General features: G+C 56.0%; 2 protein-coding genes across 2 annotated transcripts; both read right to left on the reverse strand.

Moving 5' to 3' along the window:
* Positions 1-2,823: 2,823 nt before the first annotated feature.
* Positions 2,824-4,589, reverse strand: E0L32_011950 (uncharacterized protein; the record flags this gene model as incomplete). The annotated part of the gene is made up of 3 exons (XM_031134736.1): positions 2,824-4,107; positions 4,177-4,313; positions 4,544-4,589. The coding sequence occupies 3 exons, from the start codon at positions 4,587-4,589 to the stop codon at positions 2,824-2,826; spliced, it is 1,467 nt and encodes a 488-aa protein (XP_030999693.1).
* Positions 4,590-6,341: 1,752 nt separating this feature from the next.
* Positions 6,342-8,405, reverse strand: E0L32_011951 (uncharacterized protein; the record flags this gene model as incomplete). The annotated part of the gene is made up of 1 exon (XM_031134737.1): positions 6,342-8,405. One exon carries the CDS (start codon positions 8,403-8,405, stop codon positions 6,342-6,344), a length of 2,064 nt encoding a protein of 687 aa, XP_030999694.1.
* Between the last annotated feature and the right edge of the window lie 3,063 nt (positions 8,406-11,468).

The raw sequence follows: 11,468 nt of genomic DNA on the forward strand, positions 1-11,468 counted from the left end.
GTTTTTTTGCCCTTGCGCGCGCGTCTCCATCAAGTAAGTCCAGGACGTCCGATCCTGCCAACCAACTCAAAGATGACCGAGTGGTCGTCCGTCACTGGCCTGAGTTGAACTGGCTGGACCTCGGCGGCGCTGTCGGTCCATCTAATTTACTCCTCTCTCATGCCGCGGTGCTTCCATTTCGTCTCGGCGTGGCGCAGAGACTCTCTACCTGCAACTCGGTCGGACCCGAATTGCCAGTTCTGTACCCCTAGGCCGAACCGCCCGCGCAGTGCCAGACGGTACCAAGCTTCCCAGTCCGGCGGACCGACCAACGGGATGGCGACGTAGCATCCATCTGCAACTTTTTGCTGGCATCGCGGCACACAGACGCGCGCCGCAGGCACACACACACACAGACGAAAGTCGGGGGGTAGGTAAGCGGTGACCCTCCTTTGGCGGCACGGCACTGGCAACCCGTGTGCCCCGGGCGGTGTGGCCCCCCCCCAGCACAGCAAGGAAGCGGGAAGAAGAAGAAGAAAAGCACTGTTCAACGGGCTGTCACTGATGGGCACGGCCGCGCATCGCGGGTTGCGCAAAAGAGCATAAATCCTGGCTCGGGGTCAGCCACCCAACCAGGGGGTTGCTTGCTCATTTTTGTCTGTTCATGCCGCAGAGACCGGGGTTGGTTGGACACGGGAAGGGAATTCTCGTGGGCTATCTTTTGTGCTGGTCTGAGCGATCCTTGACGTTTCCTGTGGAAGGTCCCGATATGGCGTACGATACTATGTCTGTGCCAATGCTAGGCTCCCAGGGTTTTCTTTTTCTTTTTTGCTGCTCACCGGTGAGGGGGGTGGAAAGAAACAGGGCGGAAAGAATGGCAGAGTTGTGATATGCCTTTTTTTCCCTCTTCGTCCCACCGCTTGTCTCGGGTGACGAGCGCGCGCCTCACAGCATCAAGTGAATCAAATTTTCATGGCGGCGGCGCGGGGCTGGTTCCGGCCGGGCACTTGCTTTCTTGTTTTTTGACGGCTCGCTCTCCGGCCAAGAAAAAGAAGGAGCCAAGGATCCGGATGGGACGCAAGGGAGAGAGAGGAGATGACGTCCGGCGGTATGGGCCGGGGAAGCAGCGGTCATCGCGCCGGTCCCCCGCAGGTCCGCTCCTCGTCGCCCGCAAGTGAGTTGGGACCTTGCGACTGGCCAAACTCATGTTGCCTACCTGGTTCGCCTTTGATTTCTTTTCCTCTCCTTTCATTTTTTTTTTCTTTTTTCCCTCTTTCGTGCCAAGGTCCCGTTCCTGTCTCCCCCTCCGTGGCTTCGTAATGGCTGCAGGGTGGCTTGCGTGGTGTCTGAGATCGGCCTCGCAAACGGGCCTCCTCGGATCGGGATGAGAAAACCGGGGAACGAAAAGGTGTGGTACTTGCTTCTTCTTTGCTTTTCAAGACACTCGTGACACTGTGTGCTTGGTCATCTTTATCCTCGAACAGTCATTGGGGGGAAGAAAAAAAAAGAAGTCCTCGAGGGTTTTTCGTACAACGATGTAAGGAGAGCGAGCAGACCATCCATTCAGCTGCGTCTGGCACACCCAAAAAAAAAAAAAAAAGCAGCATGTCACCAGTGCAAGCCTCATCAGCCCTGGCCTATACATGCGGGACAAGCTTCGAGACATGCATCCATCGTGGGAGCAATTGCTTTACTTCCCTCTCTCTTTCCCCCCCTCCAGGCAGCAGCGGAATGATGCGCACTCGGGCTGCTCTCTCTCCTTGCTGCGGCTCTTATTCCGATGACTGTCCAAGTAATTTTTTTTTTGTCACAGAGATGAGAGAGACGCGCGCCTCTCTCTCCACGGAAGAGAAACATCTCACCGCTGGTTGAACCGCGAGGACTTGAGACAGAAGGGACAAACAGTATGCCGTGCTCATCGCGAGCATCACGATGCGGCAGGCCTGAAGGTGCAGAGTAAGGGTTCCTTGCAGCACGGGCAATGCGCTGCATGCACACCACTCCTGTTGGGCGTCATGGCATGGTTGGGCCGAGTCGGCGTTCGTTGATTCTCCAGGAGACGCATGCCGAGGACGAACAAACCTCCCCATTCTCCCATCAATCTACTCGTCTACCCCAAGCACACTTGTACAGAGATCGTACGCATCCTCCGAGTGACGCTGATGAGGCGCAGAGCCGCCATGCATTGCCACTCAGTGTTGTGTAGTTGAGATCGCCTTGAACAGCATCAAGAAAGAGCCATGACACATAGCAATTATCAGTCTGTAAACACGATGACGCAGTCCTAAGTCTCTGACCCAGTGGACAGATAATCGCTGTCCAGAGCACAACAATAGGGTCAATGAACGCTCATGGAATAAAGAGTTATGTCCATTATGAGTCTCTTTCCGGGTTCCTCCTCGATATTTCGCTCCCCTATCATGCTGATTCTTACAAATTCCATACCACGGCCCAAACAAAAGACCATTCTGCCCAAAAGCTTGGATCCCAGAACCCCTCGATTTACATAAAACTACAGAAAAGAACTTCAAGGGGGGTTCCCGATAGGAGTAGGAGACGATCGAGGCCCTTCCAAAAACTCGTCATCGGTTTCAGGATATGCCATAACCGGTGGGAGAGCGGATGTTCGTCCCTGCCCCTGGGTGCTCACTTCTTTCAACACCCAATTGTCGTATGCTAGGACTGGCAGAGAGATTCTTGGCATTGCTCCTGACGAAGCTGACGAAGCGGTGGAACCCTTTGGTTCAACACTGACCGTAGGCTTATGACAAGATGGGCTGAGGTTTCTACTGTTAGCTCCTGTCAACCTCCAGGGGGCATCCGGATGACATACCGCTGTCCACTCTATACCAGCAGCTCCATCTCCCCCTTTCGGTCCTTTGCAAACCTGTCCTTGTACTCATCCCACAGCCTCTGCAATTCGTCACAGTAAAGAGCGTGCACCCTCTCAACTTCTGCCGGGTTCACAATGTCATTCGACGACGCCACGACAGGAATCGGCTTGCCAACGACGATGTTGAGGGGTTTTCGGAACGGCATGAGGCCGTAGTCGTAGTTGAAGATACCGCGACCGTGCATAAAGGGTAGCGTAAACTTCCAGGCCTTCAGAACGAACATCTGAAGCCTGTGGATCAGTGGGTGATTCTCCGGCTCCAGCTGGTTGTACAGATCATTCTCGCCGAACGCGAGGACCGGCACGAGGTCGGCCCCGGTCCGCATGGCCATCCGCACGAAACCCATGCGATCCCGCAGGATCAACCGTAATACGCCAGGGCGCGCCTCGAGGGACTCGCGTGCGCCCCCAATCACGATGGTCACGGCTCGACCCATCCCTTCTTTGTTCTTCCCGCCTCGAGTGAGATGATTTGTGATCGACTCTTTGGAGACCGAGCGAATGCCCGCCGCAAGAATGTACTCTCGGTATATGGGGATGTTAAAGTTGGAATCCAAAGTCAGCAAGCTATTTGTGATGCCGGGGAACTTCTCAGAGAACCCCAAGGCTTCTGTGGCAAAAGCCACAAATGCTCCGTGAGAGATGATCCCGTGTGGATGATAGCCAAAGATGTACTTCCTAGTAGGTGGTAGGTCGTGAGTCTTGTGCAGCTTGGCCGGGAAGTATTCAGCAAACAGTTTCCAGATCCTCGAGGATCGGAACCGTTTGGATCGGTACGTGAGCGACCCGTCCGTGGCAGCGGTAGAGAAGATCACATGCAACAAGTATGGCACCAGGAGAGGCCATGCGAGTGGTATGGCGCAAATGAAGAAAAAGAAGGGGACCGCGACCAGCAGACACATGCAGTGCACCAAAACCGTCAACGTCTGCAACCTACGCTTCAGAGGGACCCTGATGGGAGCAAATCGAATACGTGTTGAAGCTTGCGCTTGGTCTTCATCATCATCGCCTTGGGTTTGCCGATGTGCTGGGCCTCCGCTTTGGTTCTTGGGGGCAGTGCGTCTTCTGATATCGCCGGGCGGTCCATTCGCCCTCGACGAAGTCTTGACCTTCAGCGCCGCCTTTCCGTTCGCCTGTGTCTTTCCTGCCGCCACCTTGGCGTACGACACACCTGCTGGTGGCTTGATTCCATTGGTGGGATTGTCGTCGGCCGACGAAATTTTCACCTCAGCAGCCTTCTCGCCTGGTCAGTCGTCTCGAGTGAAAACGATGGTTTCTTTGCAGATGCGGCAGAAGGTTCTCACCTTTCCATTGGCCAGTTGTCCCTGAGCGTGTTCGCCCGGGTTTGATGGGTGTTCGCTTGGAGGCTGAGCTGCTACCTCGGCATATGATACCGGACCTACAGGCCCACCGGGCACGGATTTCTCCTCGACCTTCGAGTCTGCAAAGTCTTGGTCAGCGATGTGATCACTACCTATGCAAATCCTTCTTCTATCTGGTGTGTGCAATCGATCCTGTTAGATATTCAATGGTGATATCCGGCCGTACAGCCCAACGGCGAGATGGTCTAGTCCCAAACCACTTGCCGGGTCGGCTTGTGAAGGGGTAGGGGCGCGGGTGTCGTCAGGCAGTAAAAGAAAGCAATCTCGGGTGCTAAATCAACGAGCTTACCAGTCTGACCATCATGGCCGTTGGTTTGGCCTTCGGTGACACCCATGGGGAAAATTTCGCGGGGAGACTGTGTGTCGAGAGGCGACTAACGTCGTCCGTCGAGACGAGAGGGAGCCAACAGAATAAAGGCCGTTTTGAAGTGGCCGACACGTCGAGCTATGTGCGGTAATGCGGCCTCGTGTGAGGATATCAATCGCCACGGGCCCAGTATCAGTCCCTGGGCAGTTGAAAGGTTCCGGAGGCTATTGTCGCATGTGATGGGCTCGTCGCAATCAATATTTCGGATCGCGGCCCTTGGGCAAACGCCGTTCAGCAGAGAGCGGATCGCGTCGGAGGGAGGAGGAGAAAGGAGGAAGAGCAAGAGACTGGAATGTGACGCTAAAAGAGCAGGCGGTATCTGGCAAACAAATGAGAAAAAGGAAGGTTAATAAGAGGCGGATTTCTCCAAAGTTACTGGTCGCACCGAGGTGGAAAGCGCAAAGGGCTGCTTTGCGTAGCTTTCTGAGGGGGGAAGGCACGGGAAGTGCCCTTTCGCTCGTGCTTATGACGTTGTCCGAGGGTCAATCAAGAAAGCTTACCTCGCATCTGCGCTAGCGTAAGCTGTCCTATAACGTGCTAGCGCCATGTCCCGGTGTGTGTCCCTGCTTCTGTGACCCGCACTTGGCCGTGTCTCCAGCTCAAGCACGGAGTAGATGCGACTCGATGGTAATTACCAAAAGCGACAAGAAGAGATAAGATCCAGCAGTTATTATTCCCAGACTGGATGTCGTGTATGCTCAACTATGTATGATGATGGCTCTAAAATGCACCGATACAGATCCGATCTGAAAGACCCAAGAAAGTAAATATCACCTACATTTGGCCCCTTACAGCATGCTCTGAAAGGCACCCAATTCAACTCTTCCAAAAGACAAGATGAAGCGGCAGATTTCCACATTTGGTATCGCCATGAGGCAATCTACTGTCTCTGTCCAAAAAGCGACAAGGTATATATGTATATAGTACACTGAATGCCACAGAACGAGCAACAACGGACGGGTGCAAGGTGGGGGGATTAAAGACAGCAGCATCAAAACGACAGTATATCGAGGAATCCTTTCCTTCGAGCGCACTCTCTTTCATTATCGGGACATAACCCCTTTGGAAAAGCAGCACGCCAAATCAAACATGGGAGGATACATAGTCCGGATAGCGAATGAAGTCCAATAAACAAACGAAGGCAACGAGCCATCTGAGAGCTCCAGTCCCCAAACAACCTTTTGTCCGTGGCAGCCTTGACATCCCAGCCCTGCCCCCTAAGGAAATGCCCCCTCCGTAAACGCCTCTTGCCCTTTTTTGAAACCAGCTCTGCTGTGCTGGGAGAAGAAAAACACCAAACGTGGGAAGGATATATCCATGCAACGAATGGAAGAAACGCCCCCTCTGAGAAAAAAGAAAGCGAAGGTACAGCCCGTGATCGTGACTCTCTAATAGTAAACACCCCAAACCCCAACTCATTTCTTCCACGTGAAAGGGATTCACGCGAGACCATCCCGGACAATTCTACCAAACTGAAATAGCAACACATGAAGTTGGGATTTTGCATGTCCCTGCGCCGGGAATGAATAGTGTAACAATGTCCTCAGACATCCAAAGGCCCTCACGCAGGGGTCCTCTTGCGTCCCCCCGTTAGACCTCAATCTTCGTACTCGGCCGGTCGACCATCAACCAAACGCCCACACCCGAGGCTCCGTGACCTAATCACGAGAGTGGGCATCCAGCTCGCTGGGCGCTTGCCAGCCTTGATCTCTGCAATATCCTAGTTTTTCGGCTCCATTGGTACTGGCGGCGGCACCGCCTCTACCGGTGGCACGGTCATCGGTGCCGCGTTGTCCTGCGCCCGCAGGCTGGCGACCTCGTTCTCAATCGCACTAAGCTTGTGCAGCACTGCAGCCAGCTGCTCACGCAGCCCACTGTTCTCGGTAGAGAGGGTGTTGACTTGGCTCGTGAGGTACGCAATCTGCGTGTCTCGTTGCGTGTCGCGGGCTTGGGCAGTGGACTCTTGGGCCTTGTCCCGTTCCTCCCGCTGCCTCAGTCTCTCCTCGAGGCTCTGAATGACCGACCACATGCCTTGATCCGCTGGAAACACATGGGCTGCGCTATCGCCGCTGCCACCACTAGCGGCATGGCCACTGGAGGTGCGCGAATGGTGAGCTCCGATAGGATGTTGCTGGCTCGGTGGCATAGCAGCGCCTTGCGGTGCACCAGAGTGCGACGATGCATTGAACCGAGCCACGTCCAGAAGCGGGTTGACATTAGACTCTGGCGAAGTGCCGTGCGGAGCCGAGAGGTCCGAAGGCCGCCGCCCGGCAGCGTCATGCTGCCGATGCGGGTCGTGGCCAGCCTGATGCTGCTGCATTGAAGGACTCAGTGGCTTCGGGCTCTCCGTCATGCCGTGCGAATACATTGACGTAGCACCTGCACTGGTTGGCATTGAAGAAATGCTAGTACTCGGGGTATGCCCACCTGGAATACTCGGGGAGGTATTTGAGCTTGAACCCGAACCGCGCTCGACGTTTGGTGGGTACAGACCACCGGCCGTACTTGCCCGGGCGCCTGCGGGAGGATAAGTCCGCGAGTGATGCGAATAACCGTCCAGCGGTGCCTGGGCACCCGAGACATGTTGCGCCTTGATACTAGGCAGGCTCAGACGTCGCCGCTCTTCCTCCGTCATGTCCGTGTCGACGCCGTCGTAGGTCACTCCAGACATGACCGAGTCGTCGGCATCGTTGGTGCTTACTCCCTCGTCGTAGTCGTCCCCAGCGAAGCTTCCCATGCTCGATCGCCGCCCAGCACACCCCCCCGCGCCTTTGCTGTGTCTGGCCAAGGCATCTCCACGGGCGAACTTGCGGTCACACTTCGGGCAGATGTGAGGCTTCTCGCCCGTGTGCAGCTTGCTGTGGCGTTTGAGGTCGTGCAGACGTCGGAATCGCATCTGGCATTCCTGGCAGACATATGGCTTCTCCTGGCTATGCGTGAGCAGGTGGCTTTTGAGGTTATGGTGGCGAGTAAACTCGGTATCGCAGTATGGACACTTGTGCTTCTTGGATGAGGAGGGCGAACGTGGTGCTTCCGGGTTTTGTGCCGAGGGCATTGGCAGGCTCATGCCGCGTTGAGGAGCCGAAGGGGCTGGCATGTTGGCGCTGGGCGGCAGGACCCCCGGGTAGGACATTGAACCAGCTTTGTCTTCCGCCTGCGTCTCGGGCTGCAAATACTGAGGCCTGTCATTGCGCGAATCCACCTCCATCGGAGCTGGGCTGTGTGTTACAGGTGCACCGGCACCAATACTATGGTTGCCGGCTGAGCTCTGGGCATTAGGCTCCGTTGACTGGTCCGCTGTCGTCGCATTGGCCGAGGGGTTGATGGCAGGATCGATGAGCTTGTGGTCGGCCTCGGGGGCGGCCGGCGCTGCGGCCGGCGCGTCCTGGGGTCGGCTCATGGCAAGAGTAGGAGACATGAGGGCTGCAAGCGCCCTCTGGGCGGGATTGTCGCTGATTGCGTCTGGAGGATGTAATCGAGCCTCTTCCTCCCTCCTGCGCTGCTCGTCTTCCAAGGCGGCGGCAGCCGTCAAGGGTGGCGGTGGTGTATGTCTTGCCGCGGAGCTGACGAGTCGTGCAATCTTGGTCGGAGAGAGATCCGAGCTCGGGTGACCACCGGCAACGCCTGACGGCGATGTCGGGGTAGCTTCGCGAGGCCGCTTCAGAGAGTTCGCTCGCACTACGTCGACGGTGACGGGTTCCGGTTCGGTGGGAGCTGCAGAGGCGAGCGCGGGCGCGGCGACGAGAGGGGCTTCGGTAGCGATGGGGCCTTTTTCGGATGCCATGGGCTGCCCGAGTCGTGCGCGACAGGTTTACAGTTTGGTCAATGACTCCAGCCTGGAGAATCGCAGTCGAATTACTCGCTGTGGGTGCCCTTTCGTTGTCACTGCCGGTCAGAGTTCATCGTTGAGGGACGAAATGACGGAGGCTGTGATGTGTGGCTGGAGATCGTGGCGAGAGCTCTGGGAGAAAATGGGCTGGGAGGCGGGAGCTGGTCCTGGTGTATAAGACAAGAATGCGGCAACGTGGGAACCGAGTTAATTAGAAACGGTTCGACCCAAAATTCCTCGAAAACAATAGGGTTCTGCGCTATTGTGTGGCAGCCGCAGCGGACATTTGACATAGAAGAGAATAGACGATGGATGTCGATGTCGATGGGTGTAGCGAAAGAAGAGGGTGAGGCTGGTGTGTTCTGGGAGAATTCGCAACGAGCCTCCAAAAAGCAGAGAGCAAAAAATCCGGCGCGATGACGACCCTGGCTCTTTTTTGCTGACTGGGGGAAGAAGAGCAAAGGTACCTAGGATCCGACTGGACTGGAAGGCAAAAGAGGGGAGAGGGAGGAAGAAGATCGAGGAAGATGGCTTTGCTTTGGTGCTGGTTTGTGGTTCCGCAGACGCCCAGGGATGCCGAAATGGGTGACCGGTACTCTGCTGGCTGGTCTAGTTCTGGTCCTTGTCTTGACGGAGGCAGGCTGGCAAGCTGGGTGGTGAGGGAGGAGGCGATTTGATGGGATGAAATGGTGGATGGATGGATCACTGATGACGGAGAGCGAGGAGGCACAGTACCTGCCGGTGCAAGAAAAAAAAGTAAAAGGTACAAGCCGCCAGACAAGACCCTGCGTTGGATGGGCGATTTTACGGGTAGTTGGATGCGGTTTTGTAGCGTGATGGATTTGTGTCATCAACAAAAGGCCAAGTACCTGAATACATGCTTGCTTCCCTCCATGGCCAGCACCGGCAACCAGCAACCAGCAACCATGGATGGAGGTACCTTAGCTTCCGTGCCCACTACCACTGCACTGGGCTGCCTGCTTTAAGGCAAGCGACAGTGCCCCCAGTACGGAGTAGGCCCCCATCACTTAGGTACCTGTAGTAGTTATTGACGGGCTAACTTTTGACATGTTAGCCAGGGGAGTGGCGGGGGTGGAAAAGCAAGCCACAATGGGGCGATCCATCCTAGAAGTACGTGCAGATGCGCGGAGGGTCTTGCCTGGGTTGGGAAAGAGAGGGTGAGAGGCTACGGAGTACAGTTGAACCACAATAGTCTGCAGGCTGCAGAGGATGAGGTACCCCATACGCGAATGAGATAAAAGCAAAAATGGCCGCAGGTGCATGGGGACGCGGTGGCACAGGCACTGCTCCCAATCTCTCGATTCACAGTTTGCTGCGATCCGGCGGGCGGGTGCTCAACAGGGCAGACTCCACGATCAGACCCTTTGCCGCAACACGAAGTGCGTTTCCAGGTTTCAGGCGCGACATCTGGTTTTCTTGTGGGTCTCCGTCGCAGCCAGTTGCCAAGCTCCAAGGCAGTGTCTCTTGGTGCTGGCCCCTTCGTGAGGAGCAACTTTGCAGCCCGGGAGGAGTGGGAGACCGGCGCCTGCGCCACGGGTCTAAAGGCATTTCGCCGCTTCATCTCCTGTTCGCCAGGCATAATGGCAACCGTTGCTTGCTTACCGCCAGGAAAGCGAATCACCAGCCGATGTGGCTTGATATGAGAAGGACGTATGATCGTCGCCTTAAAGACCCTTCAGTCCCCGGAAGAAACCGCTTTAGTGGTGCTGTTTAATTGCACACTATTTGACAACTTATCTTCAAAGGAGCCACTGCAGGCGCCGGTCTTCTGTCAGTTCGAACTCTAGTGCAATGGTTTGCAAATCAGGTTCGCCGCAACGTTCAAGCCGTGGTGGCCTATATCCATCCCGCGAAGGGGCAAAACAGAAGCAGATCGATCGCACAACTGAATGCTCTTCATAGGAATGCCTGCCCGCTCGAAGCGCATGGGCAAAGCGTTGTTGGTACTTTGTAGCTGCCGGTAAGCAAACTGCAGTGACAGATTCCTGCGGCCTCTCGCGGATCCTGAAGCGCAAGCCGGCAGTGGGACACTCAGCTAGCCCGTATTAGCGGACGGCTGTGCATCTGGTGGGGGCGTGTTCTTTGCGTCGTCAGAGCCCCAGAAAAGACGAGGCCATCGTCAGTGGTGACTGGTGGCGACCTCTAGCCTGTGGTGATGTGCAAGTGAGGACGAGGGGAGGCGAATGAGGTAACCGGTACCAACCGGGGACCAAAGAGGGCCTGCCACTGAACCAATCGAACCAGGGACGCACGCACTGGCAAGCCCCCTTCCCAGCACTCCAAGCTGGGTAAGGTTGGTCCCCGAGGGATGGTGGGTCTGGCCCGGATGGGGCTTGTGACATAACACGAGGTGACGAGGTACATCCATCCCCCAGGCACTCCTCCTCCTCACTGCCAGTGATCGCAAGCAGCAAGACGTCGATGCGCGCATCGACACATCGACTCAACACATCGACCCATGAAGCAGAGGTGGTGATGGTGCCCTCGGCACTTTGTGGGGCTGGCAGCAACACTGTTGCTGCTTTCCGTCTAATCGATCTCCTTAGGATCCACGACAGCTGTTCGTGGGCTTGCCTTGCATCTGAGCAGCGCCCCTTGAGCCGTCATGCCGGTTTCTAAGCTCCATCCTGTCACCAATCCAACCTTCAGACACAGAAGCTGTTCCTCCCCTCTGGTACCTATGCCGCTATGCGCGTGACATCCGAGCTCACCTTGTCTTCTTGGCGTGCCTGCTGGTATTGCAGTTCTCAGCAGCACTGGATGCGAGGTTGCGCACTCTGTCTTCGTCCCTATCCCTCTAATCTCCTTCCTCCACCAATTGTTTCTTCGCTAGGTACTCAATGCCCAGAATCATGACACGCTCGATTTGACAATCAGAGTCGGCCGCTTCTGAGGCGCCGCTAGAAAGGGCCCTACGGCGAATTTGATTGAGAGGCGCATCTCCAGCCACCAGCTTACCTAGCCCATGCAGAAGCCAAGCTGGCTGCAGCATGTGCC

The sequence above is a fragment of the Thyridium curvatum genome, assembly GCF_004353045.1.
Source record: "Thyridium curvatum strain D216 chromosome Unknown NODE_126_length_68332_cov_82.075845, whole genome shotgun sequence".
Taxonomy (NCBI): domain Eukaryota; kingdom Fungi; phylum Ascomycota; class Sordariomycetes; order Thyridiales; family Thyridiaceae; genus Thyridium; species Thyridium curvatum.